At 40.6% G+C, this 21,288-nt stretch overlaps 2 protein-coding genes across 3 annotated transcripts in view; one reads left to right on the forward strand and one right to left on the reverse strand.

The window, feature by feature from the left end:
• Positions 1-8,147: 8,147 nt before the first annotated feature.
• Positions 8,148-8,723, forward strand: LOC137292060 (protein fem-1 homolog C-like). The gene has a single exon (XM_067823606.1). The coding sequence runs from the start codon at positions 8,148-8,150 to the stop codon at positions 8,721-8,723; it is 576 nt and encodes a 191-aa protein (XP_067679707.1).
• Positions 8,724-15,955: 7,232 nt separating this feature from the next.
• The window catches only part of LOC137291876 (probable 3',5'-cyclic phosphodiesterase pde-5), a 73,898-nt gene continuing 68,565 nt past the window's right edge, over positions 15,956-21,288 (reverse strand). The window contains exons 24-25 of one of the 2 annotated variants that reach the window (XM_067823420.1): positions 20,429-20,517; positions 15,956-19,463 (exon numbers count right to left, since the gene is read on the reverse strand). In XM_067823420.1, the coding sequence (XP_067679521.1) occupies positions 19,355-19,463; positions 20,429-20,517 (198 nt within the window). In that variant the 3' untranslated portion in view covers positions 15,956-19,354. The remainder of the gene's footprint in view (positions 19,464-20,428; positions 20,518-21,288) is intronic. The other variant, XM_067823419.1, reaches the window with a different exon arrangement.

Genomic DNA, 21,288 nt, shown 5'->3' on the forward strand with positions numbered 1-21,288 from the left:
CTGGAACTGGATCCAGATACAACACATTCAGGCAGTCACTTGACCCGGACTGAATACCGCTGTCAGAATGTGATGCAAGTAAGAATGAAGGTAAATCACACCCGCTCGCGAAGACAATCTGCAACTGTCAAACATTAAATAAACTATGAAGCGTAATATTTCATACATGCGATATATCATTTGATACATGATATTCATAACTGTGACTGTGAGCGTATTTGTATCTGTAGACATGATTAATACGATCCATGCATATTCCTCGGAATGAATCTGGATATCAACGAAATTACAAATAAAACCACAAAAATCACTTAGCTACACGTAGATACTTAGAGAGTGCACCGATTGTTAATGGTATCATTGTTTATGAAATGTTATACAATAAAATGGCTTGTGCGAAAATGAAAATTTATATTAGCTGTGACCTAGCCCTGGAACCCAAACCTTGCTTGTGAAAGTCAGATTTGCCGCCGATGCTAACCCTGACATATCTATTTCTAGGTGACATAAGGTCACATGGCGACTTTAAACATGACTGACGTTACTTTTGCTGGAATTTACTGTTATACTTGATTCTGTAGCTTGGAAGCTGACTGCACAAAAGATATGTATCTTTGTTGGAATTTCTTTGATGGCTGTAAGCTTGATTGTCTCTGTACTTGAAGTCAAGAAAAGAATTTTTGTTACAGCATCAATAGTATTTTCAGAGAACCCAAAGAGACAATACCCATATTGAAATGGCTTACACATTTCGGTTATTTCTATTGCTTTGGCTAAGAAACTCAAACATATCTGGAAAGTATACTTACTTGATAAACATTCTTTTGAGAAGAAGGAGTATTGGACACTGATGCAGTTGAAATGTGCTGCAGGTGTTCTCTGCATTTGCAAGTCCAGGCGCAACTGTCAGCGTTCTTATTAATACTATGACATGTATGTTCAGCATATGGGAATCCAGAGTACTTGTTTGTTTTACGCAATAAAGCTTTAACCTGGCCTAAAAGGGTGTTCATTGGAAGTGAATATACATATCCATGTAGTGTTAAAGATATAAAGTTATCGATTATAATAACACACAAATAATTAAACATGCTCTAATAGACGGTTGATGTGAGAAGCCCAAGCCCTTTATGTCCATGACACAGCATGCACAAGTTTTCCTCATGTCCCACAAGTTGAGAAAAGCTCTGGCAGAAGACAGAAAAGGTCATTCTGTAGACTGATGAATCACCAAACTTTGCATGAAAGTATATTATTTCCGCATGAAAATCCTGTAGAGTCCTTATGGAAAGATAACGCCACTTCATCCTGGAAACCGCCATTTGACTTTGACAGTAAGATGCGAGGATTAGTTGATAAATAAATTGTCCTATCCGGGAGTGAAGAAGTGAGAATCACATGTGCTGTGGAAAGTCGCCACATGTAAATTTACTTGAAGAAGATTCTCCAGGAGAACAGTTTCATTTCTGTTTAATACCTCTGTATGGTATCACTTCTGGATCGACATAACAGTGACAACTGTCCGTGGATATGTAGAACTGAATGATCGTGTCTATTTTTATAGGACACTTTAGTTTTCAGCTGACGTTTAGCGCTGTTTAGGCCAGTATCTAGTATCCGCTGTTTGCTCTATAAGAAATAATTGAACACACCAGTCGAACTAAATGATGACAATCTCCCATCCATATTTCAGGTGTAATGGGTTTGACTCCTCGAACTTCAGTGTTTGTCTCACTCTGACCATGTGAGTGAAGTAGGTTGTATTTACACCTTCTATCGATCGTCTGACAAGATAACGGTAACCTACAACTTTGACAATTAAAGTTCAGTCCCTCCTCTCCAAGGCGTATTCTCCTTGATTCTATAAGTAGGTCTTCAGTTTACGCACACTTAACTTCTCAAATTCCAAATTAATGTCCTGAGCTTTCCCGTCTAAATCTTCTGCTCGCCATTTGAACCGTGACATCTCGGAAGTGGCCTTGATAAAGGGAGACAATACAGGAAAGGGGAGATAAGAACGTATTGGAAAAGATTTGTGCCAGTCATTGCTTTGTCAGGTCCCTACAGGCAACAGTATGCTACCCTGAGTGAGGTAGAATATCTTTTAATTGAATTTACAGGCAACCGTTAAACGGCAGGGATATTAGTGAGTGGGTTGTTAGACAATGGAGCAAACACAAGGTAAGAACCGACTATGAATCAGCGAAATATTCAACCTATGTGAATGCGGTTCCAAGTTATGCATACTGTTTGTTTCAGTCCACAACGCTTGGGCACGACGACGGGCGTATGTGGCAAAACAGACGTATCCTGCTAGTCACATAACCTGAACACCCGACCCTTTGAGACACACCCGTTTAGGAAAAGTAATATTATACTGGGAACCTATTGTACTGCGGGTCACCACGGGGCTATAACTCCACATAGATGTGTTGTGAGCCTAAACTGCTGGGGATTCCCCAAACGCCCCTCGTTTGTTAGGTATCACGACAGAAGCCAACGCCCAATTGATTGAAGATCTATAAGTTTATACAATACAGGTATGGCATCTTTACATGATTAGTTTACGCTTAGAAAGACTTGTTGAGAGGTTTAATTTGTCAATCTTCACACGATGCCATACTCTCCTTATAGTAGGTCGGTATAGATAAGGAGGTAAACATGTGTACACGTACTTTATAAGTACAGTATTGAGGAGAGGGATTCACTAACTCAGGTAAGTTTAAGCAGAACCAACATTAGAACAAGATGATCGACAATTTGGCTGTCTTTTGTTGCCTGTGATCTAATAATTCATTCTGCAGCTGGTACTGTCGGAATGTGTTTGCTAACAAAATGAGGGAGGAGGATCGACAGATTAAACGACAGTTCGTAGCATGTCTAGAACAAGCAGCCCGCGATCTTTGTCAGTTGTCAGTTCCAATCTGATGATGGGAAAATGGAGACTGGTCATGTCCCATATTCACGTATGTGGTGCCCTTAAGTGCAGCACAACACACGTATTTGAAATCACCTATATCCAGATTGGAAGTACATGATCTTACTTTGTTTAGGTTAAGGGTTATTCAAATCAGAGCAGAGTAAGTGAGCCCCATAATGCACACGCCATGTACAAATTTAAACCAATTATACAAATCCCACCCCCAATAAGTTTTAGCATGTATATAAAAACATTTAAACGGAATAAATAATCACTGCCCCGCCAACCCCCTTAGAACAGAGTGGGTGGTTCCCCACCTCCAATACTCACACATACGCGCGCGTACATTTATACATTTTATGTGATGATTACAAAAGCTGGCATTCGCAAGTGTGTAACCACAACCACTTTCAATGTATAGGTTGGATTAATTATGAAAGTGTCGCAAACAATACTCACTCACAGCGTAATGTTTTACAGATTGGTGAAGTCCTGATCATACACAAGTTTTCATGACACTCAATATGGATATACATGAGCGAACGGCATGACCAAATATGGCGAAGTGTTTCAAGTGGAAGAAGAAAAGAAAGCTACGGAGCTTTAACCACACTGAATATTTACACGAGTTCCACACTCTTCTAAAGACGGGAAACATTAAGAGTGCATTAGCACTGATGATGGCCTCCAGGCTCACTCCGAGGAAGTACTATCAGCAGTACTGTGGGAAGATACGTGCAGTGGGATATGCTGTCAAAAGTGGAGATGTGGATGTCGTTAAAACGCTGCTTTCTCTCGGCTTTGACGTTGACGACAATTGCAACACCAAACACGGTGGCCTGTACCCTATTTACATAGCAGTGCAGGAATCGGACCTTGCCATGGTTGAACTCTTATGTAGTCACGGTGCACGCCCAGACGCTAGCTGTTACCCTGATGACAAACACCCACTTGTCTTGGCCATTCGAGAGAACTATGACGATATTGTACGCTATTTGTTGATAGACCTCAATGCCCAACTAAACCGAACAGAGGGATCTGTTTCCTTCAAATCTCTCGGGGACAACCCTGACCCGCTTGAGGTGGAAAGGCGGAAAGATACGGTTGATATTCTGATCAGCGCAGGGTACGAACCTGTAGAGGAAGTGCACATAGCTGAAGATCCACAAGTTAGAAGGTATATTCATCTGAACCCTAGTGCATGTGAACCCCGGCGTCTTGTGGACCTTTGCTGCTTCAAGATACGGCATATACTGGGAATGAAATTCTCCACAAGTGTCCAATATCTGCCTGTGCCAGAATCAGTCAAGGATAAACTAAGGCTCAAACACGCCATGAAGTATCCAGTCTTTAAACTGTGAACCAGCCCGTTTTGTCACAATATTTTATTAGAACGGAGATCTTGTACCCTGCACCAAAAGGGTTTAGACCCACGACAAATGCCATTTGCCTCAAATCGTTCCAGACCGGTGTGAAATGCATTTCAACTTTTTTCAGCGCGAAGATTTAAGGATGTAATTTATGAGTTTGTTGATTATCATTACCCTTGTATTTGTTGAAACAACAGGCTCTAAACTCAAAGGGATCAAGTCTGCCCAACGTATGCAGGAGTCACAGATAGACCTGTCGTCCAAGGCGCCCCAGACCTGTGTCACTTGGGAGCGCCTGAAACATATGATTGTGGGTTCGAATCCGGGTTCGCCCTATTACGTTTCTGTGCTTGTGAGCACCGTAACCATGTTTGTGGGTCGGAGAACTGCATCTCTGGTTTCCATGCCTCAGTCAGCTGACATGGTGAAATAACTGGAGCCTTGTTGAAGGCTGCATTAAACTCACTCGCCGACGGAATTTCTCGCCGATAGACATTCTACTAAAGTATTGCATCTACATATAATGCTCTATATATACGTATAATACTCTATAGTACAATACAAAATACACTGGCATGACTGACACTGTGTATGAATGGAACCAATAATATATTGTATGCATCGTGTGTAATAACGAAAATGTATGATTGTAGATCCACAAGATGTACGTGCCTTTCTGCATGTATGATGATAACATACTAGTAAGACACTATGCACGTGCCTTACTACATGTATGATGGTAATATACCACGCCATGTACGTGCCTTACTACATGTATGAGGACAATATACCACACCCTGAACGTGCCTTACTACATGTATGATGATAATAAGCCACACCGCGTGCGTGCCTTACTACATGTATGAGGACAATATACCACACCCCGCACGTGCCTTACTACATGTATGAGGACAACATACCACACCCCGCACGTGCCTTACTACATGTATGAGGACAACATACCACACCCCGCACGTGCCTTACTACATGTATGAGGACAACATACCACACCCCGCACGTGCCTTACTACATGTATGAGGACAATATACCACACCCCGCACGTGCCTTACTGCATGTATGAGGACAATATACCACACCCCGCACGTGCCTTACTACATGTATGAGGACAGCATACCACACCCCGCACGTGCCTTACTGCATGTATGAGGACAATATACCACACCATGCACGTGCCTTACTACATGTATGAGGACAATATACCACACCCCGCACGTGCCTTACTACATGTATGAGGACAATATACCACACCATGTACATACCTCTCTGCATGTATGAGGACACTATACCACACCATGTACGTACCTTACTGCATGTATGAGGACAATATACCACACCATGTACGTGCTTTACTACATGTATGAGGAAAATGTACCACACCATGCACGTGCCTCACTGCATGTATGAGGACAACATACCACGCCCTGCATGTGCCTTACTATAGGTACGAGGGTTGGCTGAAAAGTTCTAAGCCTCACTGTGAAAAAAAGTTACAAAGTCTACGTTTGTAATGTATTTTTCTACATAGTCCCCTTCCAAGTTCACACACTTTTGCCAGCGATGCTGCAAGGCCCGAATCCCGGTCAGGAAGAAATCTTCTTCAGCTACCCTAAAAAAATCAGTCACAGCGGAAATGACGTCATCATTACTTGCAAAATGGCGACCGGCGAGTTCCTTTTTCATTTTGGGGAACAGGTGGAAGTCAGAAGGAGCCAGGTGAATAAGGAGGATGGTCAATGAGTTCAAAGCCACAATCGCGGATTGTTGACATGGCCACCACCGATTTGTGAACAGGCGCATTGTCTTGGTGGAGGAGGACACCTTTAGCGATCATCGTTTGGCTTTGATTGCTTCTCGCAACGGGTTCAGTAGATCAGCGTAGTATCTGCCGTTGATAGTTTGACCTTTTTCAAGGTAATCAATGAGCAGAATACCCCTGGAATCCCAAAAGACTGATGCCATCACCTCTCCAGCTGAAGGAACAGACTTGGCTTTCCTCGGAGCTGGTGAATCAGGATGCTTCCACTGTTTTGACTGTAGTTTTGTTTCTGGTTGAAAGTGATGTATCCAGGTCTCATCCATGGTTACAAATCGTGCCACAAAATCATCGGGATCTGCTTCAAAACGACGCAAATTGTCAAGGGACGTCTGGAACCTGACACGTTTCTGTTCTGCTGTCAAGAGCTTTGGCACCCATCTTGCAGAAACTTTAGTCATTCGTTGGTGATAATATGCTCAACCCTCTCATGAGAGATGCCCACTACACTAGCAATATGTCGAGTGGTCAATCGTCGATCATCCATCAACATATCGAGCACTCGCGTGATGTTTTCTGGAGTGGTTGCTGTTGAAGGCCTTCCTGAGCGTGGGTCATCATCAAGGCTTTGTCTGCCACGCTTAAATTCTGCAGCCCACTACTGTGGAAAATGAAGGAGCATCATCCCCTAAAGTGGAGACCATGTCAGCATGTATCTGTGTTGGGGACATCCCTTTCTTTTGCAAGTACTTGATGACTGCCCTGTATTCAGTTTTGTTTATTTCTGATGATTTCAGAGGGTAGGTTTACCAAAAGAGCTGTAGTTGAGATAAAACTGTTAGTACGTTTGTAGTTCTTGTGTCTATGATTCACTAAAATGATTGTCCTCATTGGTGGCAAACATCTGTCTCTACCTGGTGGGGAAAAACCACTCAGACTGAGAACTTTTCAGCCAACCCTCGTATAACAAGATACCACACCATGCACGTACCTTACTACATGCATGATGATAATATACCACACCAATACATAGTACACAATTTTTCATCACTTATTGCATCAGGTCAATAGAAAATAATATACCCCACCCAGTACATGATATACCGTGCACGTACCTACATCAAGGATCAGGGAAAATTGGCATTGGAGTTCGCATTTTGCAACCAATGCATGTCGTAGGAGGCCACTAACAGGATTCGGAGATTAAGTTTCAAGACATAACTGATGCATATTTCCTTACCATGACCAGACTGCACAGATCAAAGCTAATGATTTCAGTCACTGACTTGCCTCGCCCACTTTATGATTTACACAACAAGGTAACGGTGAAATTTATGGTGCTGTGCAGATATCCTCATGCTTGTTTTTCGTGTTGTGCAGTGTGTCCATTTTCAAATGTCACATCCTGAAACACTTTTTCTTAATGACATTAGTTGCAACATAAAGATTGGACGTGGTTCATGGGTCATTAGCATCTGTCTAACCTGAGGAGTGGTAGTATAGCCTGATGGTTTACAGCGTTTGTTCGTCAAGCCGAAGATTACAGGGTTCGACCCCCAAGTGGTTACAATGTGAGACACACATTTCCATTGTCCCCCGCAATGATCTTGCAGGAAACAAATTCAAAAAAGCGACATAAAACTTCACTCACTTTCCCATTTTACTTGACACTCACTGATAGACTGTTAAGTTCACTTACCAAAACACGTGGTTTTGAACATAGTTCTGTTGTTATCATGTTACAGATTGAAACATAAATAAGTTCAAAATGCGTAGGTTTGTATGTGTTATACATAACCGACCAGACATTGCATACATTAGGCGCCATTATGAGCGCGATTTGAAGCTGGGCACAAAAATGTTATTCAATTCAAAGAGTTACTGGGGACTTCCTTCATACACAACCGATCGCCCTTGTGTTGCCTTTCATATCTTACACAAAGCAAACACTTCACGTCTTGATCCATGACTTGCTGTTAACAGTTACAGATACAAGTGCTGTAGTGTATCTGTAGTGCTGACAGCATATCGAATATATGCCTTGGGAACCATTATAAACAAATATTTAATGGCTTCCAAAGTAATGGAAAGATTTGTAGAATCAAGGAAGCCACGTGTGCCTAACCGAGAAGATAATCCTTGTTTTCAGCAGCTCCTTACACTTATACAGGAGGGTGACAATGAAGGTATTATTGCATTTCTGGATGAGAAGGATTCTGTGATATTTGAATCTTACGAACATGGATCCAATGTTGTCGGAAGTGCTGTAAAATATGGATCTTTAGATGTCGTGAAAGCTTTGGTTTCATTTGGCTTTGATCCAGAGGAAGATGTCAGTCCTTTTGGTCATTGTGCTCGGCCTATACGTCTAGCGTGTAAGGCAGGATATTTGGATATTGTCAAGTTCCTCGTCGAAGACCACGGTGTCAGTATGGAAACAAGTGATGGTTGTTTAACAGAGGCGCCTGTATTTCACGCCGTGTTCAATGGAAGACTGAACGTGGTGAAATATTTTGTTGAGAGTGTGGATTCTTTAAGTGAGAGATTCAGGCGTGTGATGGTTTTGTTTCCAAGTGTGATCAAAAACGATCAGAGTGCGATCTGCGAGTATCTTCTGTCTCAAGGTGCTGATGTTGATCAGAGTAGTGCACAAGAATGACACGTACATACTGATATAGTGACCTCATACACAGAATTTCAACTGGATTTAAGTGTACTGACGTATGGCATATCGGCATCGGCACCGTAACGTATAGACCAGTCTCTTTCTATACATGCTGACATAACATTCGAGAATATCATAGCATGGACATTCTATTCATTGTGTGATGCAGATCAAGTAGAAAAATAGTGATTAATAGTTTGAGTGATAAATTTGCTTCTTCAAATTGATTGCAAGATACAAAGATATATATAGTGTCGTTCTGAGAGCTCTGCCTGGCATGGGCGAGGATGTGTGTAAGTTATAAATAAACAGTTTGAATAGCGCTTCTATCGAATGTATCTTTGCTCAAAGGTTCTCCATGAGTCTGCATATATATCTTGTTGTAGTGGTCACAAAAATGAGTGGATGTGTTATAAAACGATATTCGGTGTCCCCTGGTATGATATTGCTGGAATATTCCTGGAAGCGGCGTTAATTTAAACTGACTGTTAGGCAGTAGTGCAGCATGTTCTGGATCGAATCAATCGCTGAAGTCGCTCTGATTTACTACCAGTGAGTTTTGTTCTTAGCGACATTGCAAAACAGTGCGCGAGTGAGGAGAAATTTACACATTAACAGTTATTTCGAGATATTGTGATAGATAATATCACACAGCATACCGCCGGACGTGACAGAAGCCGTGATACCACCGGTCGTGACGTGACAGAAGCCGTGATACCACCGGTCGTGAGAGAAACCGTGTTCTAACCGGTCGTGACAGAAGCCGTGATCCCACTGGTCGTGACAGAAGCCGTGTTCTAACCGGTCGTGACAGAAGCCTTTGGTTATGGGATCGACCCTCAGTTCGCTCTGAGTGCACCCACCCGTTTTTGTGTTTTTCGTTCCCGTGCAATACGTCTCTGTGTCACCTGAACACGAAAGGCCAAGAGGGCAAGATGTCACCAGGGCGGCCATTAGCCCACATAGTTTCAGAATATGACGTATGTAGAGCCCTTAAACCCTGACAGGTCTTAAGTCCCGACTGAACATGAATAATCATTAGTGGGCGGAGCTTATGTGGTTTAAGGGCCGCACAGACGTATCATATCGTTACATAAACAAACAAACTGCACACTTCAGCATGCATATGCAGTATTATTGCACAAGTCTAGAGACAGAGGCGAATGCAGCTTTTGAGAAAGGGAAATTTTCACGTGAGTTTCAATGGTCATTTAGTAAACTTTCTTGCCAAAATAGGGGGTTGGGGAGTGTACGCACCCTTGCACACACATTCACACCCCTCACCCCTACCCACACCTCTGGGTCTGCATGTGCGAGATCTTGTGATTCTACCGTAGCAACTCCATCCTCACTGCCTTTTGAACACATGGCCAGTCTCCGTCCAGTGTGATGTTGGTGAACATATCCTGTAGTCGTTATTTACAAGGAATATCATCAGTGACATCAGCATGACAGCGAATCTAAAAGATTTTATATTAAATAACATGTCTACTAAATATTTATCGAGCAGAATTCCAAATCATTAACGGAGTTTATAATCCTCTCAAATTATTGCATTTCAACCTACTAAAGGTTTCCTCAGAAGCACCTCCTATGGGAAGTTCTACCAATGTCACTCTGGTTTCACCAAAAGTAAAACATCACAGGTGCTTGTTAAGCACTTGAAGTACAAGTACCAGTAAATAACTGAAAGTAATCACGGAAAAGAGGGGTATCTGAAACTGGTATTTCGTAACTTTGCTCAAAGAAAATACGATTGTCAGCTGATAAAGTTCTATTGTAAAATCATAAATACTGTGTTTCGCCGGAAAATTTCACGTCGGGTCACGTAGTGTCCTCTGTTTACAATCTAGCTTTTTTGTATGAATCGGTATCATGTTATGAAGAATGTAGCGATGATTTAGTCAGTGTAGATTTTCACTCAGTCTGAAAAGTGGACACAAACACTCGACAACTTAGTCAGTGTGACTCAATCTGACGACTTGCCAGCAACTACACAACACAGGGATTCGCGGTAACGACTCACCCTACCACGACTTATCACAGCAATCCACCATATATAGATTTCTAGTAGGAGGACTAGCAAACAGTCACGGAACCATTAAGTACCTTTACAGCGACTTACCTTATCAATGACAAAGCGTAGCGATACCTCGCCGCACCAACTTACCACACAATCAGTGAGTAAGCTCCTGAAAGCTCAGTTCTACTAACTCTTGAAGACCTTTCTACGAATATCTCCATACATACGATGGGGTTCCTACACACACCTGCTCGGACACGGGTTGGTCTCGGACTCTGCGTATTTGCTTGGATCTTTAATGTGATTGGTTCCTCTACACCTGGATGGCTGATAACAACTCCGACAAATCAGACCAACACCTACATATTTGGATTGTTCCACGCATGCCCGTACTCATCGTCAAGTGAGCACTGTGGTGCATTACCCGACAAAACACGTACGTATTATCATAAAACGCTAAAAATCCAACTTAAAGGTGTTGTGTATATTTGAGATAGGTATGGACGGTGAGAACGATGATGTTTTTCTCTGCCTCTTTTTGCAACTTTTAGGCAATCAAAACCGGATGTTGTGACAAGCAAACGCTTAATCACTAGAATACCCGAACGCCACTGAACGTAGATTATTGGAGTAACTCTTCAATGAGTAAGTACATGTGTGTCTGTTGTTTAACTCAGCACCCGGCAATATTCTAGCTATAACTGATACTATGAGTAGACGAATCTGGAGAATGGCAATTCAGTGTAGACATGCATCAACAAAGTGAGAGAGTCGGACCACAAGATCCCGTTAGTCGCCTCTTACGACCGATTCTAACCCGTGTCTTCATCGGTGACAGGAACTGATTCCTGAAGACCGATTCTAACCCGAATTTCCATTGGTGACAGGAACTGATTCCTGAAGACCGATTCTAACCCGAATTTCCATCGGTGACAGGAACTGATTCCTGAAGACCGATTCTAACTCGAATTTCCATTGGTGACAGGAACTGATTCCTGAAGACCGATTATAACCCGAATTTCCATTGGTGACAGGAATTGACTCCTGAAGACCGATTCTAACTCTCTACACTAATGCATGCATGGAAGAGACGTTGTAAACACATGTGACACAAATCAAGTATATTTACTAAAAAAAGCACTTATGAACTATATGGATATAGCAGTAATATGGCCGTCCCCTGCTGCAACGTGCATAACCGAACATTTCAACACTATGACCTTTTAATCTTTAACACTCAGACGCTATTTTTACGAAATGTCCGTGGCACGGTTGCTTAACCGGACGTTAAACATGATAATTAATTGTAACGCATTTAAACCAAAACAGCGGTAGAGACTGAAAGGGTGAGCTACAGTACCGTTGTTTATTCCATTACAACATCGTGGTGGACCACTACGATACAACTGTATGTGGCTGGTTTGCTGCCTGGGGCTGGCTGATTGACTGTTCTCTCCATCTTTGCTTCTGTGAAGAACAAGAAGAAATGGCTGCCAAAAGATGGCCTTGTTCTGGCTCTCGCCTCAGGTAAAGTATATGTATTTTTAGTAGGAATCTTAAACACAAAAATTAGGGTATAATAAGCTTTAGAATATATCAGGTCTTTGACACAATGAGCCTTGTTACCTGCCAACATTTACTTAATGCCATATTTTTACTGGTGTCGGGTCGAATACATCGGTTGTCCATTATGCCTCTTTTAACTAATATCTTCTACCTGCAGTTCATGATGTTCACTGGAAGAAGACATGTCCTGTATTCCACACTTGACGTAGAAGACCGGAGGACATCCCTGTTGTATCCCTGTGGAATTGTTCACATTGGCAAACACAGGGGATCGAATCGCTGTTTGGAGAATGATTTTCAAAAATAAAAATCTAGCATTTCTCAGTCGTATATTGTTTTGATATGTTATGATAAACATTTATTTCAAATGTTTACGAAATCGGTGAAAAAGGTAATATTTTGGAGATTATACCGCTACTCTCATTACGTAAATGCGTGTAATTTGAAATATGTGGTCGAAACTAGGTGACTCAACTTTTTATTGCCATGAAAAGAAACAAAAATGACTTTGCCGCGTCCAGGTCATCCATTTTGTCCACTGTAAGAATGAGCATCTGCATGAACGAGTGTGACTGAACCTACAACTCATTAACACGTGCTAAACGTTCCAAGCTGTATTTCTGAGAGAAAAAAAATACAAATGTTTTTCTCCCTCGTCTCTTTTTTCTCTATAAAAAATTAGAAGAAAAGTCCTTCCGCAGTCGTCACTTTTGAAAAAATAAATGTGCCAGAGAAACATTTATTTATGCAGCCTTACATAATCTCTGATTTATTTACCTGAAAGTTTAACTCTTTTCAGAACACTGATTTAAACACGTAACAACAATAGCATTGTGAAGTATCAAGGACAGAGGATCAGTTTGTATATTGAATATTTCAGCCACATTCATCACTGCCGGAGATGCAGTCGTTGGGACGAGGTGCAATGACATCACGGCTGAACACTTCGCAAAGATTCAAAGAACCCAGTTTTCTATCAGCTGGTCTTACGCGGTTTTTACGGTGTGCTGGCAGGAATTCTGGTAGCGTAGCGGGCGGTTGGGTAGACTTAAAGGTTAAACCGTCCGCTCGTCACGCTGAAGATCCGGGAAGATCTTGGGTACGATGTGTGAAGCCCATTTCTGGTGATATTGCTGGAATATTGCTGAAAGCGGAGTAAAACCATAATCGATCACTCTGGTGACTGAGAAAGCTTATAATTTCCTATAAACCTGTCTTACACACACACCGACTCAGGATACAAATATAACCTTTATTCCGTGTTATGGCGTTGGGGGAATCAACCAAACCGAGGCATAACAGGAGCGGGACACCCTTTCAGCAGACACTTGGTGTATCACTGATTTTTTTTAGTGATCTGAGGAAAATACATTCATCACTATTCTCTGTCGTCTCTGCTCAATTAAATCCATTTTCCGATGAGATGTTACTAATAAGCAAGTGATTATATATAACATGCACAGTGTAACATTTTGTAAGGCGTGTCCACGTTATTTCACTATCAGTTGGTTAGTCTTATTGTTAAAACATCCGCTCGTCACGCCAAAGACCTGGCTTCGATCTCCAACAACGTGTCCCCTGCTATGTCTTTAGTCCCCTGCTATGTCTTTACCAGAATACTGATAAACGCAGAGTGAAGCCGAGGCTCAAACGACGTCGTATGTGATATAACGTTATAAACGGACACTCTGATATGTTCTGAAATATTCAGAACTGTTTCTTGTAATATTTTGCAAATAATAAGTCATGTCAAACTTTAAACCAAGTATTTATATTGTTTGTTCTCAGCTGAATGTATCTGGTGTGCGTTAGTAAATGCCAGTAAAAAGCAAGTGGTTTTAGTTATATTTTACGACCGCCTCGAAAAATATTAAATTCGTACCAGTAGTGTCCTTAGTTTTGTATTAAGCGACTTTGCTCGTTAGAAGATGAATCGATTCATATCTCAGCAATGAAGTACCAAAAGGAATGAAAAAATATAATTCAACGAAACGCCGAGCCAGCCTGCCAAGAACCGGAGAATTATAATTAGTCGCAATAACCCATGCTTGAAATGATCGGCGATAATGGGACCGAGTGATGTGATTCGCTGACCTGGTTGACAAATGCCATCGTATCCCAAATGAGCAGATCGAAGTTCATGCGTTTGATCACTGGGTTGTCTGGTACAGAATGAATAATTTACAGCTGGAATATTGCTGAGTGCGGCGTAAAACAACCAACCCAATAAGCATAGCTTAGTCCAATAGTATTATACTGTGAAACTCCCGAGGTATTAAGGACTAATTTCAGTGATATGCATTTGGGTCTTACATCATCAAATTTAACACACAGAGATCTTTTTGACAAATTTATTTCTGTTAGAACTAATGCTGACTTAGAAGAACAACTAGGCTTGTAATCGTATCCCATTGAGGAAATGACTAATGACGCGAATCAATGGGATATTGCGGGAGTGGCGTCAAAGGACAAACTGTTGCGGAAAACATAGTGAGGGAGTGAGTATGGTTTTACCCCGCTTGTAGCAATATTCCAGCAACGGGGGACGCTTGAAATGGGCTTTTCACATTATACCCATGTGGGGAATAGAACCTGCGTCTTCGGCGTGACGAGTGAACACTTTGACCACTAGGCTACCCCACACAAGTACAGCACAATTACTTGAGAATATTGATGCAGTGGGATGCTGGTCATTGGATTGTCTGGTCAAGACTCGATATTTACAGATCGTCGCCATACAGCTGGAATATTATGCCTTCCCTTGCATCGTAACCAGTTGTCTAGAATAGTTGAGTGGATTCTTTTGTATCAGTGGCTCGGTCTACTGACAATTTTGCTCATGATCTGATTTTGACATGAAGTTGCAAGGATGTTCTTTATGAAAGGAAGAAAAATACAACTATTGTCATTGAGGAGCCCAAGCTGTCTTCATCTGATTTAGCACCAGCGTACTTCTGCAAGCACCCGGGTTAGAATTGATCATTAGTAACCCTGGTTTCTCATAAGAGGCGACCAACGGGATCGGGTGTCGACGTTTGTTTGTTCTTGACTTTCAAAAAGGGAGGGTACAATGGAAACAAAATTGTCACAATCCACAACTGTGATATGGCTGGAATATAGGCTTAAACTACTAAAGAGATTAGACTTACTCATGTCAAAATATGTACTAACACTAAAGGAATAATATTCAAATTAATTTTTGACTAGAGAATATTATCTTTGGTTTTAAAGGCAACACAACAATCCACTGAATTTTGGTGTTTATAGGAGCTATTTACTGAAAAAGCTGAAAAAGGCAAATTCTGAATATTAGATATATTAAAGCAGAAATCATGTAAATACTCTGAAGCAACAAAAGTGATAGCTTTTTCTAATATTGTAATTATGCCAAATTTTCAGCTTCTGGTCTTCTTCCACATATTGTTTGCCAATGGTTAACTTTATCAATAGACTTGTAGAACATGTAGCACTTCATATATATGCATAGTTTGACCATTTTACATATTTGTGAAGAGCATGACATTTGACAGTGTGACCAAGGAAATACTGCACTTGCGTATTATGAAGCTACCTGTATTGACTGTACTGTTGAGGTAAAGTCTGTAAACATAATTCTGGGAATGAAAACAAGCAAAAAAAATATTCAAATTCTTTATTTCTGTCCAATCACTGACAGCTGTTAGATATACATACATCATACATCAATGAGGTGGATTTTCATTGGTACAAATATCAACAGCAATTTCACAGACATACAGGTGTTCTGTACAAACCAATGTTATTTTTCTTCATTTTCAATCACAACAGGGCTGAACACAATGTGCAATCACATATATTTGTAGTGTAGTGTAGTGTAGTGTAGTGTAGTGTAGTGTAGTGTAGTGTAGTGTAGTGTAGTGTAGTGTAGTGTAGTGTAGTGTAGTGTAGTGTAGTGTAGTGTAGTGTAGTGTACAAACAGGAATGTATACATGTGCGTGTCATGATTAGACACAGGGTATAATCAGGGTATAATCAGGGTAAGATTTGCCAGCCCTCCCTGGGATAACATCACATGTGCATGAAACATGTTACTTATCATACATTCCTAAACTAGTAACTTTAAGAAAATCATATCAACAAAATTTTCACTCTTTTACTGCAATCAAACTGTTCACACTGTTTGGCTTTCATGAAGTTTAGATGATACTCCAAAAGCCGCATGCTTCCCTTACCCTGGTCTACTTGCCTTTAATGCACTTCGTGACATAGTGGTGATGAATATATACATAATTATGATGTCTGGACCAATTTAAACAATATAGCTGTTTAACTGTTTAACAGTAATGTGTGAAATATGTGTGAGGGTGACTGAATTTCAGAGAATTGTTTGGTCAGCATTCTAAAAGTTGATGGGGCAATAATGGACAGCATAAAGATATTAGATATCAATTTCTTATATATTATATGGGCTGACTTTTACATGAGTTTCACTTAACTCAGCGTCACATCAAGTTGATAATGGTATAGAATCGACATTGAAAATTACTGAATCAAAAAAGCTGTTATCCATGAAGTTGTATTCTCTTCTAAATGCAAGAGGATATTAAATTTCAGACATCTATTTCGCTGTCCTGGAAACAACAACTCATAACTGTTGATGTACAAACTATGAAGAAAGTATGACACGAGAAACATGTCATACAAATGTCATATGATACAAATTTGTGTCATACTATTGACACAAATGAACTGTCCAGTGAACATATCCTTCATATCTTCAAGTGAAATGTTTAACGGAATATATTATTTGATTGTCACAAAGTTTAGAGGCTAAAACAAAACAAATATTGAGGCACAAAAGTCATCTTGAATGATAATGTATTCTCCTACAGTTATTACCCAACAGCTGAACAGTTTCAGGTTTCCATTCATACAATGTACAACTACTGTGAGCTTTCAAAGACCATCCTTCATTCACCTTGCAAGTCAATGAAAATATTCTAATATCACTGATAAGACTAAACAAAAAGTCACAAAATGTGTCACTTCGAACAAATTATAAACTGAACATCAATGTAAGATGACAAGTATCTCCAACCATGGTTTCTGATCAGGGGAGGTCCTCCCTACCCCCTGCACATTGTATGAGTGAGTGAGTTGGGTTTGAACAGCATTCCACTTTTACGGCAATATGTCAGATTGTGAGTGAGTGAGTTTAGTTTTATGCCACATTCAAGAATATTCCAGCTATATGGCCGCCTTCTCTAAATAATCGAGTCTGGACCAGACAATCCAGTGATCAACTACACGAGCATAGATCTACGCAATAAAGAACCGATGACATGTCAATAAGGTCAGAAAGCCTGACCAACCGATCCTAAGATGGATCTTCACAGGTCCCAGTTATATGACAATATGTCAGCTTTAAGTAGGAGGAAAGCTAAAATGGAAGCTAGTCCTAGACCCACACCACTTGGTGAAACTCACAAGAAGAGGGAAGAAGATGACATACCTGAAAACAAAACTGGGGAAAACTTAGACCTCAACACACAATAAAAATTTCTGGTGTCTGTAAGAAAAGAGGATTGACTGGCATCAACCTGTGACCTTGGCAGTTTTCCATCCAACCCCTACTATACATATCTTACCACAGGTGTTAAATCAAAGCCTGAATACTTACATGTCCTATAGCTGGAATATTTGCCCATTGCATTACACAACATTCATTAAGTTTAGAAGACCATGTACTTGACAGGTCAGTGTCTGATATTCACAGAATAAATGCAGTCATGTTCCTGATTCTCATTGAGTATCAGAACCATTTTCATACTCCTTATTATAAACAGGTAAAAACATAAACAAAATACTACAGTTCTTCACACATCATATCATCAGAACATCACCTTCAGGTTCTTAAAGGAACACAGACCAGGGTTCTGGTCTATTGAAGGTTGTGATTCTCGGTCACAAATACCACATGACATACTACTCTTCCAGCACACATAGAAAACACAGCTTGCATGGTACTGGTCAGATGTCTTGTAGGTCTTAAGAGGCAAACAAAAAGGAAACACGCACCAGGACTGATATTGGTATCACAGTAACAGGAATATTTTGTATTGGCACCTGTGCCTCCACTTCATAGTACTTTCCTTTGTCCATCTGTCACAGGGATAAGTTGCAGTTCCACATTGTCATTTAACAACAAAACACTCATTTCCAACTCCTTTCTCCAACAGGTGACTCAGTGACCTAAGTGGTCTGTCATGTAGACATTCTTTCAAAGCCTTATACATACAAAGGACCACAGTTGCTCAAGACAGCCTTGGAAGTGATCGACATTAAAAAAAGTAAGTTACCAATAAGTGACAGTGACCAAGCTGAATGTCCTGCTCACATCCTCCTCAAAGCCTTAGTACAAAGGACCACAGTCCCGCCAGTTAGCCTTGGAAGTGATCCACAGCAGGATTAACACACCGCAATGTGATGATGTCTGTATTTGTACCAGCAAAAGATAAAAGCTGGAAACACTGGTACACAAGTTGGATGGTAATGTCATCCTCTGGTTCCCGAAGCGATAATATCAAGCCTTTGAGGTATATTAATCATATTGCCATCCTGGCAAAGTTCCACATTCCAACACTTATGACACCCACATAGTTTTGGGACATTGTGTTATGGAAAACATCTTGCTCAGTAATTAACACAGGAATATATATGTCCCCTCCACATTCTGTTCATGTCCTTGTTTTGGCATCCATGGTGAACACCAAGCACAATAAAAGTCTTCTCAATGATATTCAGTAAAATGTACTGTTTCTACATGTCCCTTCTGGACAATTTCTTTGTCCTCTGTGTAATGCCTTCAGATTCCAGTGGCCTCACGTAGGTCATTTCAGGTCATCGCAAGTCATCACAGGTCATTGCAGGTGATCACAGGTCCAGTGTCCACAGTAAGTGATGGCAGTCAGTTTGAGATACTCATGTTCATCATTGTGTCACATAATGGTCATCACCGTTTTTAATTATCTCCAATGGGAAAGCTTCTCTTTTGTCCTTAGTCAGCACTTTTTTCTTTTGACTTAGTTTCTTGAGGTAAATCCTTCTCTGCTTTGTTTTCTTCCTTGGCTTTCTCAGCCAGTTCCTTCCATTTGTTTAAGTTTGCTCTGGAAGGAAACATTAAATAGCTTTCATATTTCTTACAAATATTGCGTTCATGCCAAGATGCAATAAAAGGCTAGTTTCAAAGTTTGAATATGTTTTAAGTCTTTCCCAAACATATAAACCAATGCTTCACTTTGTATAGAACAGTTTTTTAGTGTAACAGTATTCATGACAAACGTGAACCAAGTGTGTCATAAAGACAGTTTATCTTACCTCACACTTAAATGTTGAGTTCTGATTGGCTGAGTTCTCTTCTATTATTTTCAATGTACCCCACTTACAAGCAAGTAACATTTTATGTACCAATTAGCTCCAGATATGGCACATATTTTACCCAATAAAAAAATCACATTTACTCACTTAATTACAAATCTGGGAGTAGAAAATCACTAAAAACCTAACAGGTCAATAACACCTTGCGTACTTTACTAAACAGGCTAGCACATGATACTTCGTCATAGAGCCCAAACTCTACAACAGCATTAGCAAAAGCAATGTCTATGTAGAGATATACTTTTGTACAGGTAGCCACTGTCCAGAGTTTACTCTAGTCATCATGTCACTTCCGTCAAGTTTTTAAATATGGTTGCCAACTACTTGGCAATACAAGAATTACTAAAAACATTTGAGAAGCATTTATACTTATTTATTTAAAAGTGTTAATTTACCCAAAAAGGATAAAAAGTTTGTGTAACAGTACTGAATTCTTTAAACTACTGGGAGTATACAAAATGTTAGTTACTCCTCAAAATATGCAATTACTCAAACATAAACAGACATGGGAGTAAATACCCAATTGCTCGATAAATTATCTGGAGCTCAGATGTAACCCACAGGGAATGCAGGGTCATTCAGGGAACGTAAACAAACATGTACATCCAACCATGTCCCCTCGTGACCAGTGAACATTATGTTATGTATTGTCACTATTAAAATACTGTCACAGGACTGTTGAGAACTGACTCACCTTATTCCATCAACCATTGGTGCTGTCTCAGGAAGTATCTGGGCCAGCAGCTCATAACAGGGCAAACATATTCCGACAATGAAGCCCACCTAGAGAAAAAATGTGATGTACTCAGATACCACATGCAGTCGACGTAGTGTCAAATTTCAAAACGAGACATGAAGGAATACTCGGTCTCAGTTTCTTGTAGAATCAGATTTCATAGGATGAGTGAGTACTCAGCAATATTCCAGCCATATGGCAGCGGTCTGTAAATGATCGAGCCTGGACCAGACAATCCAGTGACCAACAACATGAGCATCGATCTGCGCAATTGGGAACTGATGAAGTGTGTACCAAGTCAGCATGTCGGATCACCCGATCCCTTTAGTGGCCTCTTACGACAAGCATAGTCGCCTTTTAGGGCAAGCATGGGTTGTTGAAGGCCTATTTTACCCTGGAACCTTCATGGGTCAGATTTCATTGGGACTAAATGGTAAATGATTGATGAAATTCTTATACTTTTGAACAATAAGGGAATATGTACATGGAAGTACAAGTGTTCCTCTATTTCCAGAATTTCTCTCACAGTGCAATATATACCTTGTGAAGGAACCTAGTAAAGAATAAGGGAACACTTGTACTTTCAGGTGTTCCCTTATTTGTTTCCATGAGTATATAGCCAGATTGCTGATAGAATTGACTTAACACTTGGTACTACTGGTAAACATCTTTGTTCTACTGGTTGCACATTCTAGTTACACACATTTTCTAAAAGCCTGACAAAGTCTCACTGAAAAAGTTTGCCATGCCGAAGACCCGGGTTCAATTCCCCACATAGGTACTATGTGTGAAGCCCATATCTGGTGTCCCCTTTCATG

Source organism: Haliotis asinina, chromosome 7 (genome assembly GCF_037392515.1).
Source record: "Haliotis asinina isolate JCU_RB_2024 chromosome 7, JCU_Hal_asi_v2, whole genome shotgun sequence".
Lineage (NCBI taxonomy): Eukaryota > Metazoa > Mollusca > Gastropoda > Lepetellida > Haliotidae > Haliotis > Haliotis asinina.